This window comes from Leucoraja erinacea, chromosome 5, assembly GCF_028641065.1.
Source record: "Leucoraja erinacea ecotype New England chromosome 5, Leri_hhj_1, whole genome shotgun sequence".
In the NCBI taxonomy this organism is placed as follows: domain Eukaryota; kingdom Metazoa; phylum Chordata; class Chondrichthyes; order Rajiformes; family Rajidae; genus Leucoraja; species Leucoraja erinaceus.
Genome location: NC_073381.1, coordinates 42,139,797 through 42,157,368, shown reverse-complemented (window position 1 = coordinate 42,157,368; position 17,572 = coordinate 42,139,797). Strand labels below are relative to the sequence as shown.

At 40.9% G+C, this 17,572-nt stretch overlaps 1 protein-coding gene across 5 annotated transcripts in view; it reads right to left on the bottom strand.

The window, feature by feature from the left end:
• otofa (otoferlin a) overlaps window positions 1-17,572 on the bottom strand; it is a 255,023-nt gene that overhangs the window by 236,176 nt on the left and 1,275 nt on the right. For all 5 annotated transcript variants that reach the window (XM_055635427.1, XM_055635423.1, XM_055635424.1 and 2 more), the window contains exon 2: window positions 6,888-6,946. In XM_055635427.1, the coding sequence (XP_055491402.1) occupies window positions 6,888-6,946 (59 nt within the window). The remainder of the gene's footprint in view (window positions 1-6,887; window positions 6,947-17,572) is intronic.

Genomic DNA, 17,572 nt, shown 5'->3' with positions numbered 1-17,572 from the left:
ACCAATGAGCATAGCTTGACTTCTCCTGACATAGATGCTGTCGTAGTTGTCACCAGGTTAACGTAGGTTGTCGCCAGGTGACGTAGGTTGTCGCCAGTACTGACTTTGTTTTTTTGTTGTTAAAGTAATGATTCTATTTCAAATTTTATGTCGAAGGGGGGTCCAGTCACTATTTTTCAGCGACCTGCTACGATTATGACAGTCGCCTAAAAATAGCCCGTGGGACAGGCCCTTAAAGATTTAGAAAATTGTTTTTTTTGGTGCATTATCAGGGCTGCCAACTCTCACGCATTCAATATGAGCGTGAAAATCACGCATTTCACCGATTCTCACTCTCTCACGCTGATCACAGTATTCTCACGCTTTTTTTTTAATTAAGAAAGTCTCAAAAAATTCAATTTGCCCAAGGCTTCCACACTCCTCCACACTGACCAATGAGAATAGCTTTCTGTCAGAGGGTTGCCCGTAAATAACAAACAATTTGATTGGCTTAAGCCCATCGCACACTATTTAAAATGACAAATTCTGTGGTGCTAATGATTCCATTTGACATTCAACTGCTGGAAATTCAAATTAAAGCAAAAATTGTTTTAGAGGTGAGTAAAAACCATGAGGGGAATGTATAAGGTGAATGCATAGTCTTTTTTCCCAGGATATGCGATTCAAGAACAAGAGGGCATTGGTTTAAAGCAGGGCTGTCAAACTAATGGCCCGCGGGATGATTTGGGGGAAAAAAGGAGTTTAGTTAGAGTCTAAAGTTGAGACACGGCAATGGTCCCAGCACCGACCGCCGAGGCACCGCTCACACCTCCCACCCTCATGTCCGGCAGCTCTGTGTCCGTCGACTGCTCTGTCCACACCCCATGGAGTTTTAACCCTGACCTGGAGCCAGGAGCGGACCGGGTGAGTGGGGGCGTCGGTGCCGCCTCCGGAACCGCGGGGATGAATCTCGGGCTAAAGGCTTCGCTCCGATGCCCAGGTCACTGACCCTCACCTCCCCAGGACCCTGCGGGTCATTGACCCTCACCTCCCCTGGACCCCAGAGCATGGACACAGAGCACCTTGGCCGGCCCGCATTCCCAGAGCGGTGGGGGGGGGTAGAGACGGGGGGGGGGGGAGGGGGGGGGGGGGGGAAGAGGAAACACTCCCCGGATATCGCCAAGTGTCCGAATGTCTGCTCCGGGTGTTGTCGCTGCTTCACTGACACACACTCTAACACACAACCTAACACACACACACTTACACACACTGGCACACACAAGGTTTAAAGGGATATGGGCCAAATGCAGATAAATGGGACTAGTTTAGATGGGACATCTTGATCTGCATGGACAAGTTGGGATGAAGGGCCTATTTCCATGCTGTAAGACTGTGACACATTGTAGAAAAGGTGCAATTGCTCTGGAGAAGATCCAGGGTGATTTATAAGGATGTTGGCAGGGCTGGAATTTTCTTTCATTTTGAAGAAAGATTTGACAACTGGGATTGTATTCTCTGCAGCAGCGGAGGTGAAGAAAAGACATAGTTGAGGTGAATAATATGAGACTAGGACCTGTTTTGCGTAACAAAGAGTGTAGGAAGGAACTGCAGATGCTGGTTTAAACTGAAGATAGACACAAAATTAACTCAGCAGGACAGGCAGCATCTCTGGAGAGAAAGAATGGGTGATGTTTTGGGTCGAGACCTTCAGGCTGAATTAAAAAAAACAGCCAAATAGATGTAAAACACAATGACTGGAGATGTGTGTTATCCAACTAAGGGCTGAAATCAGAATCATGTGTTCATCTTTATTGACATGACACCATAATATATATATATTACAGAAAAAATAATTTAATGGGGTGGCACGGTGGCGCAGCGTTGGAGTTGCTGCCTTACAGCACCACAGACCCAGATTTGATCCTGATTACGGGTACTGTCTGTACAGAATTTGTACATTCTCCCTATGACCACATGGGTTTTCTCCGGATATTCTGGTTTCTCCCACAACCAAAAGAAGTGCAGGGTTGTAGATTAATTGGCTTCTGTAAATTGTCCCTGGCATGTAGGATAGAACTGGTGTATGGTAGATTGCTGGTCGGCGTGGACTTGGTGGGCCAAAGGGCCTGTTTCGACTTATATGTTTTACATATATATCTTAATTTCATTGAACCATATACTTGGTTGAATATGTGGCGTTAATTTAGTCTTGTTTCTATAGTCAAAGGGTAAGATTGTTTAATTTATTTGTGCAGAACAGTGAGGGAAGTCCAACCTCTTGCCTTGTTTCTATGTTTTCTTTATAATCTGATTTCCATACATGAATGTACTAAGGTCATTTATGTGCTGCACCTGTTAAAGCCTGGCTCTACTGTGGAATGTAATTAGTAATGTAATTTAGCCTAATCTTATTCATACCTAATCCAATTTAAAGCATAAATGTTGCATTCAAGTGTAAATTAAAAGACTTGCTACACTATGCACCAGATTGCACAATTTCAAGCTGAAAAATGCCACATCCCACAACCCCATCCCCCACTCCCCCCGTCACTACGCTCCCTCAGGCTGGATCGCTGCACTTCCTCGCAATCCACAGAAAATACTACCAGGGAGATGAAGGAAAGTGGAAGTAGAACACAGTGCTGTCGTGGTGTGTGAGGACCCTCCTACAAGATTGTCTGCCTTGAATGAATCCAGTGCTATGACTGAACTCAATGCTTCTGCAAGATGCAGGGTGGTCAATGAGGCTGAGATTGCAGCTTATAGGTATTATGCAAAAATACTAAAAGGATAAACTCAGTGGCGGAACCACCAGTCATAAGATTTCACACACACTCAACAATAAGCACAGAAGCTGGTTAAGTGCAAGATTAAGTTTAGACTCTAACTTAAATTTCATTGGCAATGCCACAACAACACACTACTCCTATTTTTGGAACTGTTCACAAAAAAAAACATAGCTCCAATTTAAGCAAGTAAGGAAGGTAGCAGGCAGTACAGGACTGATGTTTGAGAAACAAAGCCAGTTGTGCACTGAAATGCCAGGGCCAATTCCCCGATGAGCACAAATTTATCACTAATGCAATCTAGCTAGCCTATGTTAAATTGCTTCCTTGAATGATATGCACATGAACAGACAATAAAAGTACCAGTTTCTGTAATATGGTATTGATATGATTATTCAGACAACTAAACTGTGAAGCAGAAGTTTAATATGTTTTAGTTGTCTGAATACCTTCACCATTATTGATCTCTCAGCAGTCACAAAATCAAGGCAAATGTTTGCCTCCAGGGACTGTTTTTTTCCAGCTTGAAAAGGGGGACAGAATGAGCATGGAACGTTGCAGATAGAGAGTCGGGTGCAATAATTATGGGCCCAGTAGTTTGACTATGGTAATAGGAAAAAGATTGAAGATCTTTGGGATTAGTTCTTAAACGGAATCAGGCAATAAGATCAGGCTGATAAAAAGTGAGCAACATTTTAAAAATCTAACCATATTTTGAAGATGTTACATAGATAGTGGGAGATAAACCCACACTATTAGAACAAATGCAATTCAAAGTCTTTCAATAATAATATAGCAGATTCACTAACTTTTGAGCCTCTGGTATTAATGACAATAAATCAAACTGGGTTGAAAACTGATTTGGCATCAAGTAACTGTAGGTGGATGTGAATACATTGTTCCAGTTTCAATGATCTGGATTTAGGTGGCTTTATGGTTTTATGATGTGTAAATTTGCAAATTATGCAAATGTGTGGATGCAAGTTCAACAGACAGTGCAGATTACTTTAGATGGATATTCATGTATTGGGAGATTAGGCTCAGAACTGGAAGCCCATCCTGGATAAGCACAGTAATTTTCACATGGGCAGAGGGACTAGTCAACAATCGCGTAGCCTCAAAAGAAGTGGCAAATAATGTGGAGAAAGACAGGTTTGCGTGCATCTCCAAATGTAAGGGAGCAGAGGCACAAAGTTACTGCTGAAGCAATATGTATTTTTGGATAAATTCATAGGAAGCTTGAGCACAAGGAGGTATATTCTGCTTTTGCACAAGCCTCGTTCAAGCCTTACTTGCAATTTTCTATGTAGTGCTTGGGATCACATATGACAATTAATATTTCAGTGGGAGGAGGCCACAAGGCACCTTAAGCCTGCCCCACCATTCAATTTGAGCATAGTTGATCTACGCTGGCCCCAATTCCTCTTCAGTGCAGTTCCCCACAATATTTTTCAAATATTTACCTATCTCCACCTTAAATACTAATGTACTCATTAAATACTTATATTGATCTGAAGGGAAGGGGTGATAGTAACAGTAGGTCTGGATGCCACGGGATCCATCTGACTGATGTCAAGCTCTCTTTCCTCTTTGACTGAGTGCCCATCTTTGATGAGATCCTGCACTTCCAGACTGATTAACTCACTGTAACCAGTCCTGGGAGAAGGAGTATCTTCATGGAAAACCTTTCTGAAAGGAAAGAGAAGCAGCCTTGGGAACACTGACAGTACTGATCAGAGCGACAGTACTCTCAAAAAGTGGCAGCGTAGAGCGAGTGATTATACTGTGTGATGATGTTTTACATGCGAGCTGAAAATCTGGTAGGCACTGTACTTTTACTAACTACTGTTACTGGAACATTACTGCTCATAACGTAGTAGTGTTGACAAAGGGGCAGCCTACACAGATTATCAGTTGTATGGAACATAGAACAGTAAAGCCAAAAGGGAAGATTCAAACAAGGGGACATGACTTGAGAATTAAGGGACTGAAGTTTAGGGGTAACATGAGGGGGAACTTCTTTACTCAGAGAGTGGAAGCTCAGTCGACTGAGCTACCACTCTCGGAGTAGGGGACTTGCCCGTTTTTTTCCTCCAAAACTTAAGTGGCTAGATTCTTGTGTCGTGAGGGAATGGATGGATATGGTCTGAGCGCAGGTATATGGGACTTGGGCAGATTATGTGTTCGGCACGGACTAGACAGGTCGAGATGGCCTGTTTCCGTGCTGTATGTGTTATATGGTTATATGGTTTATGTAGCTAAAACCCCCCTAATCCAGGCATCAATCAGGTAAACTTCCTCTGCACCCTTTCCAAAGACTCCACATCCTTCCTGTATTGTGGCGACCAGAACTGTATGCAATACTCCAAATATGGCTTAACCAGTCCTATAAAGATATACATGACTAAATGTTTGAACGCTAGTGAGCAAGTTATCAAAGATATTCTACCATTTACCAAATTCCAAGGTTTTTGGAATATCAAATTGATTTGGTTTCTTTGCCAATTAAACAAATACAAATCGAAATGTCATCAACAGCTGAATGCATGTTAAACTCAGTTTTCTATCATTAACTGAAAAGACAAAATGTCTTAATGTTTCTAGAAACAAAGAATTACTAAAGATGTACAGGTTCTCACCCAGAATGTTAACTGGAATTTCCAGACCAAGCATTTAGTTGTCAGACAGAATAAGAGCATGGCAATTTTCCATAATGACTATTTAAGAAATAAACAATAATTTATAAAAGCATATAATGCAAAATGAATAAAGTTTTTTTTCCCCAATGGAAGATATAAAAATTGTGATGTTATTGTTATTTTCTGACTATTTTGAATTAAATCTCGCAGATTTGGTTTACGGCTTGCAGCTTTTAACAGGATATCTTTCATCTTTTATTCAGATTTTAAATGTTATCGTTCTTCAATAGCTGCATAGCTATAATATTATGACTTGGGGTAATTGGGGTAATTGAAGGTTTAACGCAATGACCTTAAAGAGCTTGAAAACATCCTTCATGTGTTTGGTTCCTCATGCAGAAGTCACAGCCTAGCACTGCAAGGCAAACACCTTTGGCTTCATCCAGTTGAGAACAATTAGCCATTTCAAATGTCCACATCTCTGTTATTTATACCTCAGCAAGTTCTATTCCAGCACATAAAATTGCACGTTAATAAATCTGTGGCATAAAAACAATCGGGTGTATTCACATGATAACCACTGAGGCTAGGTCTGCACATTTATATGAAGTCCAAAGAAGGGTCCCAACATGAAACATCACCTATCCATGTTCTCCAGGGATACTGCCTGGCTCGCTGAAGTGCTCTAGCACTTTGTGTCCACATTAATTTCCAAGTTGGGGTATAGTTACCTATGCTTAGGTAATTAAAAAAACAATACTGTTCTATCATTGTGCAATTGTTAGCTATTTACACATTTTAATATGAAACTAGATACACAAGGAACTGCAGATGCTGGAATCTTGAGCAAAACAAAGTTCTGGGGCAACTCTGCACGTCGAGCAGCATCTGTGGAGGGAAAGGATAGGCAACCTGAAAGGTCATCTGTCCATGCCCTCCACACATGCTGCCTGATCTTCTGAGTTACTCTAGCAGTTAATATGAAACGTGTGATAGCTGCTGAAACAAACAAACAAACATGCATTTACGAAAAAAAATTCCTCCAGAATTTATTTTTGCCATTTCTGTGTACTCTACGATTATTTAATCTCATGCATATGATTGTTTAATCTCATGCATAAGTATCCAAGATAGAACAATAAACATCATAATCTTTCAACTATAAATTTATTATTAATAGTCAGTACCATCTTCATTTCTATGTGAACAAAATATTTCAAACATACCTATCCTTAATTAGCAAAATAAATTACTGTGAAATATATTATATAATGAAAATGCATTTTATCATCCCTTAAAATAATACAGAAAAAAATTATTACACCCTCAAAAAAAGATGAGCAATAATTAAATAAATCTAAAACCAAATATATGCAGTTTGTGGATGAAACCAAACAATTCATGTGAATCTCTTGCTGGCCAGAACATTTGTTAAAGCTTCACTGCTGTTTAAATCAGTAAACAAATGACAAAATAATGTTACCTCATCAAATTGTGCTTCATCTTCACAGTTTTCCAGAACTCTTGTATAAAATATGATCCCTTGAAATTTAGCAGAAAAAAAACATGTCAGAAAGAAAAGACAATCAACACAGAATTAACCAATGTTTTTACAAGCTGGCTTCAGTTGTATTTTTCACAATCACTTGAAATAAACAATATCAGTGTAACACTCAGCAACACAGGCAACATTTTTTCTGCAAATGCTGCTTGGCCTTCTGAGTGTTTTCAGCAATTTCTGTTTCAGCGTCCACAGATTTTTCAATGTCACAATTCTGTCCAAACTGAACTGTAGTCATCTGTACTGACTCTTAACAGTTAACAGTTTATTAATTTGGATTGGAATATTCTTAGAGGATGAATGTGTGACAACAGTGAGAGGTTCCAAATCATATACATTTGAAACATATTTGAACATGGCAGCATTTATTTTATATTATACTGGAAGTAGCAAAACAATGAAGTGATGCACATTAAAAAAACAATTAAAATGCCTCAGGAATAATTTTTAGTGCAGATAAGTTAAAATTAGCTTGGAATCAACAGCTTAAACAATCATATGATACTCAATGGACCATTTAACACCTCTTCCCTAGTAAGTCAACAATTGAGACATCAGGCTGAGAGATGTATTTGCAAACTTTAAAATGTCAAATTATTAATTTAATTTTTAATGAGTTTTCCTTTCACTCTTTTTAATTCCTCTTTCTTAACCCAATCTTTTATAGGTTTCTTTCTGCAATCAATTTAGACATTGCATTTACTCATGCTGCCCTACCTACCGAATGCATTTCGTTGTCTCTGTGCTGTACACTGACAATGACAATTAAAATTGAATCTGAATCTACCATCCATCTTAATCCTTCCTCTATTTCCAATCAAAGAGGATTGAGGTGCTGCTGTCATGGCAGTTGGTGGCTAAATCAATTCAATATATAGGGTTTTGTAACCTGTTCCACCTATAACATGAGAAATTTTGTTTGCCCTTTAGTAGGAATTAGTAATGGAACACTTTACTTGCTTCAATTGAAAAATAAAGTCCTGAGGGAAGAATTAGATTAAGAATTAGATCTTCCTAACAGATTCCAATTACATAAAAAACGATTTTTGTGCCTCAAAACATTTTTTAAAGAATATTTGGAGGAATATCAACACCAGGATACAATTTTGTTATTATGTGTTTATAATGTCTAGATAGATATTTTGGAACCACCAGTTATGAGTTTCTAGTACAGGTGCACAACCTTTTATCCGAAAGCCTTGGGACCAGACACTTCTCGGATTTCGGAATTTTTCGGATGTCGGAATGGAATATTTTTAGCGTAGATTAGATAGGTAGCGCGGGCGGCTTGGAAAGTCTGGAGCGGCTGCCTCCTCCCCGGAGACCGGGGAATCAATGTAAATCATTGCTTAAATGTTAGTCAGTTAGTTTGGAGGGCTTTTATGTGGTGAAGGGAGGGGGGGGGGGGGGGGGGGGTGGGGGGGGGGAGGGGGGAAACTTTAATTCTTGGTCCCCTACCTGGTCGGAGAGGCGGGGAGTGGGCAATGCCTTTCCGGGCCGCCGTGCCGTAAGCTCCGGAGCGCTGTGGCCGCTGACTCCCAACATCGTGGAGCTGGGGCTGCGGGCTTCCGGCCAAGAGCGGCGCCGGTTGGAGCTCAGACCCCGGCGAAATCGATCACTGGCCCCGCAGCCCCAGCTCCACGATGTTGGGAGTCGGTGGTGGCGCAGTGCTGGAATACCAGCGGGGAGCGGGCAATGCCTTTCCGGGTCGCCGTGCGGTAAGCTTCGGAGCGCTGTGGCCACCGACTCCCAACATGGCGGAGCTGGGGCTGCGTGCGAGTATTAAAGATCTCTGGAGAATTAAAGTTTCCCCCTTCACCCGCCCCCACCACCACATAAAAGCCCTCCAAACTAACTGACTAACATTTAAGCAATGATTTACAGATGTTTAAGTGTCTCCCCGATCTCCGGGGAGGAGGCAGCCGCTACAGTAGTACAGACCTGGGTTGACCGTGGGTCGTTTCGGGTCAAGTTTGGCACCAAACGCGAGCTTTGGTGTGCAGACGACATCCTGGAAAAAATGTCCGGGTTTCGGAGTTTTTCAGTTTCCAGAATTTCGGATAAAAGGTTGTGCACCTGTACAGGTTATCAGACTTAAAACATTTGGTTCGCATTGAACAATGGAGCAGAATGTGCAAACCAATTTGACATATTTCAGTGGTGTAACACAAAACAAATAAGTCTCTTTATCTTTTCTGTTGAAACATTTTCAAGCACATTTGAAACTGGAAAGGTTTTTCGTTTTTATAGGTATGGATTAATAAAACCGTCAAAGAGCATATCCAGATGATTTGTGAAATACAATTCCTTTTATTTTAGGAATCAGCATAGTGCATGGACTCCAATGGCATACCAATAATCTGAGGTGGTTAGCATTTTTTTTGTGCACCCCTTTTAAGTAAATAAGTAAATATTCAGAAATGGATTTGGCCAAACTTAATGTAAAAGTTTCTGGAACACATATCCAGCAGTGGAGGCTGAGAAATGACAGGGAAAGCGACAGTTTACAATACCTTTTTCACAATGATAGATTGTTCTCGCATTTATTTTCCAATGTAATTGGTTAAACAAGACACATTGTTGAGGCCTCCAACATTTCCCAACAGGACAAACAGTCAGATCTGATCACTACAGAAATGTTCATAGCGAGTTGAGAGGGTAAGGCGCCTCACCCCTCCTCCTCTCTTCTTTGAACTAGCTCTTCCCTCTCCACTCTTTGTCCTGATATGTTCAGAGGAGAGGCATATTGTTGAAATTCTATCTCTGAGACCCCTCCAGCACAGAAGATAGTCTTCAGCCATTTCAGTTCACTGGATGTGATAGCAAGAAACAGCTGAGAATGCTGGATAAAATAAAGACTGTGGGATCAGGCAACGTTTTAACCGTAGTGCTTAAGTGCTCCATAACATGCTGCATTTCCTATTGTTCCGGTACAATTGCATTGCTGGCATTTGCCCAGCAATTGCTCTGAGAACTGCTTGCAAAATTCACGACAAATCCAATCCAGCTCATGACAGTCCAGTCTACTCTTAAACATTGATAAGATGATGGAAGAAGTGTGTCATCAGTGGTGTCAACATGTGACATTTTGGCAGGTCCACTTTGCTGTAGACTACTTCACAATTTGGTCAAACATGTGGTGCGATAATAGTGACTTTCTTCAACATCAGGGCAGCATTTGACTGTGATTGGCATTAAGGTGATGTGATCAAACTGAAATCAATGGACATTTAAAAAAAACAAAACACATCCGTGGTTAGTCAGACGCCTCACAAAGGGAATGTGTAGGATGGAACTGCAGATGCTGGTTTAAACCAAAGGTAGACACAACATGCTGGAGTAACTCAGCGGGACAGGTACACAAAATGCTGAAGAAGTCCGAAGACAAAGGTCTGAAGAAGGGTCTCGACCGGAAACATCACCTATCCCTTCTCTCCAGAGCTGCTGCCTGTCCCGCTGAGGTACTCCAGCATTGTGTGTCTATCTTTGGTCTCACAAAGGGCAATTGTTGTGCTTGCCATAGGTCAATAATCAATAATCCCAGCCCCAGGAAAACACGGGAGGAGTTCCTCATAGTAGTATTCTAAGCACAATCCACCAGCAGATTCCACTCCAAGTTGCACACCATCCTAACTTGAAAATACATGATTGGTACTTTGTCATCCTTGTATCTAAATCCTGCATCTCCTTCCCCAAACGTATTGTGGGTGCTCCTTCACAAAAAGGACAACAACAGCTCAAGACGGCAGTCACTGTTATATTCCTGGGGTAATAAGGATTAGGAAATAAATTAGGCCCTGCTAGCAGAGCCCATTTCCCAAAAATTAAGAATTATTTTTAAAAAATCAATGCAAGTCATTTGTTTTCCAAAGTTTCTATTATTTTTTCAAATCTATTCGAAATTAATCTCTTTAGTTGGAGGAGGTCAGCTAGGATTTTATATTTGATCATGCACACCAGAAACCTTTATTCCTTTGCTTTCTTTCTTAACTTAATTTTTTAAATCTCTCTTAATCAGCTAAATTACCAAGCAGGGTAAGTTTCCACGATCCACTTTCCACGTGGAACTCCTTTTTAACAGGTATCTACCTGTTGGTGGGCCCTTCCTTTAAGTCAGCAGAAAGCATTGGATTGTCACACGCCCACACAATTTAGCCCAGGGGATTATTGCCTGTGCTACTGCATTATTCATCTCTATAAATATTTCTGATTCTATTTGCCATTGGACACTTTGAAAGGTCCTTTGCCATGTGGTTTATAAATTCACAAAGGTGGAAGTTACTTTTGTGGATGAAACACAAAGCTGAAGGCTAGAAATTACTCTGATCACCAATGAGCTGGGTTTTTTAGGGGAACAAAGAAACCAATTTAACATGTTTTAACTGGTGTGAGTGGGTGTGTTGAAACATTCACTCTAATGCCCCTGCAGTGGAGAGTCATGTGAACTAATGTGGAGGAGTACTTGCCAAGTACAACGATGAAGCATTTAGACTATTAGAAGCAAGGTAGTGTATGCCCCAGCTGCTTAAAGAAAGTAGACATCCAAGCAATTGAAGATCAGACTTGTTTGATGAATGAAGGAGGTCTGTGAGAGTCTTAATGGTATCCAATGACAATAGACAATAGGTGCAGGAGTAGGCCATTCGGCCCTTCGAGCCAGCACCACCATTTAATGTGATCATGGCTGATCATCCCCAATCAGTACCCCGTTCCTGCCTTCTCCCCATATCCCCTGACTCTGCTATCTTAAATAGCCCTCTCTTGAAAGTATCCAGGGAACCGGCCTCCACCACCCTCTGAGGCAGAGAATTCCACAGACTCACAACTCTCTGTGAAGAAATAAATGGTTTACCCCTTATTCTGAAACTGTGGCCCCCTGGTTCTCGACTCCCCCAACATCGGGAACATGTTTCCTGCCTCTAGCGTGTCCAAGCCCTAAACAATCTTATATGTTTCAATAAGAAATCCTCTCATCCTTCTAAACTCCAGAGTATACAATGCCTCCAATAACTCCCACGTCTCTTTCACCAAGGGGCTGGGGGTAAATCACTGCTATCTAAAGCTTCTCAGGTCACAGTATAACCTACATAAATAATCAAACTTGATGAATGAACTCAATTGTAAGGCGAGCATCATTATAACTATAAAGAAAAACTTGCATTTATAGAGCATCTTTATGACCTCAAAGTGCTAAAAGGTACCTTACACCTAATGATGTAATTAGTGAAGTATTGTCACTGCTGTAATATTGAGGACATGCCAAAATCGTTCCATCACCAGGAAGGCTGCAGTCAGGAGTATGATAGAATACTGTCCGTATGCGGTGTCAACAATTGTCATGGAGCTCAACACCATCCAAAATGGCAGCTTGCTCCGTTGGTATCCAATCGACCACTCTTTTCCCCCACCATTGGTGCCCATTAGCTGCGGTGCCCTGTCATCTGCAAAATACACTGCAGTCACTCTGGCAGCACCTCATTACCCACCTTCAAACATAGAAACATAGAAACATAGAAATTAGGTGCAGGAGTAGGCCATTTGGCCCTTCAAGCCTGCACCGCCATTCAATATGATCATGGCTGATCATCCAACTCAGTATCCCGTACCTGCCTTCTCTCCATACCCCCTGATCCCCTTAGCCACAAGGGCCACATCTAACTCCCTCTTAAATATAGCCAATGAACTGGCCTCAACTACTCTCTGTGGCAGAGAGTTCCAGAGATTCACCACTCTCTGTGTGAAAAAAGTTATTCTCATCACGGTTTTAAAGGATTTCCCCTTATCCTTAAGCTGTGACCCCTTGTCCTGGACTTCCCTAACATCGGGAACAATCTTCCTGCATCTAGCCTGTCCAACCCCTTAAGAATTTTGTAAGTTTCTATAAGATCCCCTCTCAATCTTCTAAATTCTAGAGAGTATAAACCAAGTCTATCCAGTCTTTCTTCATAAGACAGTCCTGACATCCCAGGAATCAGTCTGGTGAACCGTCTCTGCACTCCCTCTATGGCAATAATGTCCTTCCTCAGATTTGGAGACCAAAACTGTACGCAATACTCCAGGTGTGGTCTCACCAAGACCCTGTACAACTGCAGTAGAACCTCCCTGCTCCTATACTCAAAACCTTTTGCAATGAAAGCAATGGGCAAATTTCCCTCTTATTTGTTGCCTCAGAGAAATCGCAGCAATCCCATTCCTTAACTTAGTTTAGAGTTTAGAGATACAGCCTAGAAACATCCCCTCGGCCCACCAAGTCCCATCCCGACTAGCCGCACGCCAGTTACATGTTAGACCACCCCCACATCCTACACCACCAGGGGCAATTCACAGAAATCAATCAACCAACAAACCTGTATGTCTTTGGAATGTGGGTGGAAACTGGAACACCCAGAGAAAAGCAAGGCAGTCACAGGTAGAATGTACATACTCCACACAGACAGCGCACATAATCAGGATTGAAACCAGGTATCTGACGCTGAGAGGCAGCAGGTCTAACACTGTAGATAGACACAAAAAGCTGTAATAGGACAGGCAGCATCTCTGGAGAGAAGGAACGGGTGTTGTTTCAGGTCAAGACCCTTCTTCAGACTGTGCCGCCCTGTAAATGACTCTCATGCATGCTGGTTAACATTCACCATGACCCTAATATTTACATTAGTCACTTAACGTGAGGGTGATTTGCAGCAGCCAATGAACCTGATGATCAATGCATCTTTGGAATGTAGGAGGAAGATCAAGAGTGAAGTATTGTTGAGCATCACTCCTTTTGTAATAATATCTAGTTGGTTCCAGTCTAGTCTGAAGGAAGGATGTGGTCACAGAGAGAATCTGCAAACTCCATACAGACAGCACTGGAGGTCAGGTGAGGTGACTGGAGCTGTGAGACATGTGTGCTACTTCCAGTGCCATCTTGTTGCCGATGAAGCACAAAATAATTGACTTAGACGTAAGAAAATTTATTTATACAGCCTCTTGCAAACTTATTCAGAATCTAAGTATTCTTTCAAATTGCAAATTGGGTAATTGCTTAAAAAAATAATTTGTAAGGATCAAGCAGATGAGTTTAATTAGACTCAGTGGTTGTTGCAGAAAAAACAATGGGCATAGACTTGTTCGGTTGTTAAACACTTTTATTCCCACACTGATCTTTCTGGCATGGACCTCCTCCACTGTCCCAATGTGAGGCCCAATGGAAATTGGAAGAACAGCATCTCGCATTTCACTAGTACATTGCTGCAAAAAGACTGGCTTTGAGATGAGTGCTACCAATAGAAAGCCTCACTCATCAACCATTCTTCATTGAAATTATAAAGGTGACATTCAGATATTCTGCAATAATTCAACAGACAACAGGAAAAAAGCACCTTCAAGACTTTCGTCATCAGTGTGCAGTTAGTGCAAACAACTCTGTTGTCTCATATACTTCTGTATAACGATTAAGTGACTTTTACCTAACCTGCTCCAGAATTCATTTCAATGGAATGGATTTGTTACATTCTGTGTTTTAACTTCCAAAAAGTGCTTTAACTGCTTTATGTTAATCTGATTGAACACACATGAACATACTTATATGCACACACAATCTGCTTTTTTTCCCTTCAACAAAATGTGTCAAAACTATGTAGCATTACAGCCAGGGGCAATTGAAGGACTATCATCTTCCACAACACTGCTGGATATTTCTCTTAATGGTTCTTTAATGGCACATAATTATTTGATATAAAATATCATTCCGGTTATGTCCTTTTTAAACCTGTTGATAAACAGCTGAGAAAGTTTCCCAATTGAATGGTTTGCTGAACAGGACAGCATGTTCAATACATTTCCTAAGGTACAAATATTTTTACACTGTTACATAATTATGTTTATATGCCTTTGTACATGTAATTCACCGATGCATGTACAAGTGTTTCTATATGCCAAAAAGATTGAACTAAAAATCTAAAGTAATTTCAGAGGTATTTCAACCTTAGTTAATATTTTTGACAGGAAATATTTTGGCGTAATAATGATTTTAAAGCTATGATAAAACCAACATATTTGTATTGCAAGTTACTTCAGGCCATTTTTAACATTAGGTGGAACCCAGGGAGTTTTTTTTTAGTGTTGAATCAATCAAAATCATTTAGGTTCCAAATTGCTGACTCCCCCTCACTTTGAATGGAGCTTGGCATTAATTTCAGTCACAACAATTTTTAAATTTGGGCTCCCTGGTGCAGTATAGAAAGGCTGCAGCACTGTACAAGTTACTATATTTCAAAAATAACAACAGCTACTTACATTTGTGTAGCATTTTTAATGCTGTAAACTGTGCAAAATGATTCACAGTAGAATACCCAAAACAATTGGTACGACAGTAGGGCAGACAATGATAGATTTGATCAAAAGAGATCATTTTATATAGTTCCTCAGAAGTAGAAAGAAAGTTGGAGAGGTGCTTGAATAAGGGAGTTCCAGAATTTAGGACCTTACCAGGTAATGGCGCAACTGCAAGTGGTGAAGGGATCAAAGGTATGAATAATCAGGAGGATTGAACTGAACGGTTTTGAGTACCTTGGATGACAACAGGAATGGTAAAGATTACATAGATAGAGCGCCAAGTTATGGAATGTTTTGAAACAAAAGTGAGATTTTGAAATTGAAACATTGCCTAATCAACAAATAATGTACATCAGCAAGCATGGAATGACGAGTGACAAGCATGACTAAGGTAGGTTATATGCATGAGAGTTTGATTGCATACACCTTACCTTGGTTCATTGTGAGTACAAAGGAAGCTTTTCAAGTATTATTAGAGAATATCTGGTCAGGCAATAGGTGGAGTTAGTTAGTAATATGGAGGCAGAATATACCAAGCTTACCAATGGTGCAGAGGAGAAGGTGAAAAGTCACCTTAAGATCCAATGCCATTCCCCACGAAATGGCTGGTTGAAGGTGATTAAAAAAGATTTTACTGTCGATTTCACTGCAATGACTGTCTTTTTGGGAGGGGTTAGAAGTGAATTCTCCTAATTTTACTGGGAGAACTTGGTGCAATGTGTTTCCTCTGCCCTTTAAATAGATTGTTTACTGAGTAAATTGACCATGTTATTCAGTTAATCATGTGTACAATCCCACCTCCAATTAATTGGGTGACAATATAATGGCAAAAATATAATGTCAGCAGAAGTCTGCAGGTGTTCTCCTCATATGATATTTACCCACCAACCAGCATCACTAAAGCAGATTGTTATTTATCTCTCTCATAGTGTGGCTAGGCTATTTGTCAATTGGCAGCTATTAGTCAAGTCAAGACAAGTCTAGAGAGTTTATTGTCATGTGTCCCAGATAGGACAATGACTTGCATTGCTGCAGCACATCAGGATATTGTAGTCATAAATACAGATCAGATCAGTGTGTCCATAGACCATAGAATGAATATATCATATATATATATATACACATATATATATATATATACACACATCAATAAACAGATAAAGTGCAATAGGCTGTTATAGTTCAGAGTTTGTTTGAAGTTGTGTTTAATAGTCTGATGGCTGTGAGGAAGAAGCCGTTCCTGAACCTGAATGTTGCAGATTTCAGGCTCCTGTACTTTCTACCTGATGGCAGCGGAGAGATGAGTGTGTGGCCAGGATGGTGTGGGTCCTTGACGATGCTGGCAGCCTTTTTGAGGTAGCGACTGCGATAGATCCCTCGATGGTAGGGAGGTCAGAGCCGATGATGGACTGGACAGTGGTTACAACTTTTTGCAGCCTTTTCTGCTCGTGAACGCTCAGGTTGCCGGAACAAGTCATGATGCAACCGGTCAGCATGCTCTCTGCTATGCACCTGTAGAAGTTCGAGAGAGTCCTCCTTGACATAACGACTCTCCGTAATCTTCTCAAGAAGTAGAGGCGCTGATGTGCTTTCTTTATGATTGCATCAGTGTTGTGGGACCAGGAGAGATCTTCGGAAATATGCACACCCAGGAATTTGAAGTTCTTGACCCTTTCCATCATCGACCCGTTGATATAATATATGATATGATGACTGTGGGGCCCCATCCTACCCCTTCCAAAGTCCACAATCAGTTCCTTGGTTTTGCTGGTGTTGAGAGCCAGGTTATTGTGCTGGCACCATTTGGTCAATTGGTCCATCTCACTTCTATTATTGGCTCCATTTAAACTGCCTATGAAACTCCTTGGTTCCAAAGACGCTTGATGACTGCAATTTCAACTTTATAATATGGTGACCTAATAAGCCGTTCTATTCCCTAGTTAAATGTAACAACTGGACAAATGAAGCTCCAAACGGTGCCCAGTACTCACCGCGCACCGTACAACTCTGGTTTCTATAATAACTTTCCATATGCGGCCAGGGGTAATGTAATATAACTTAAGCATTTAAAAGTTAGATAAAAGTACAATTTTGCTTAATCCCCGGTCTTCGCTAAGACTGGAGGGAGGAAAGTTGCTGGGTTCCATCGATGATACAATTTTCTTTAAAAAAAGTCAACGGTAACCCAAGAACTGATGTAGGGGTTATTTCATAACATTTCGGAGGTGTGACAATGTCCATGTTTCTTGTACCCGCGATTAAGGGAATAAGAAAATAATTGATCTGAAAGT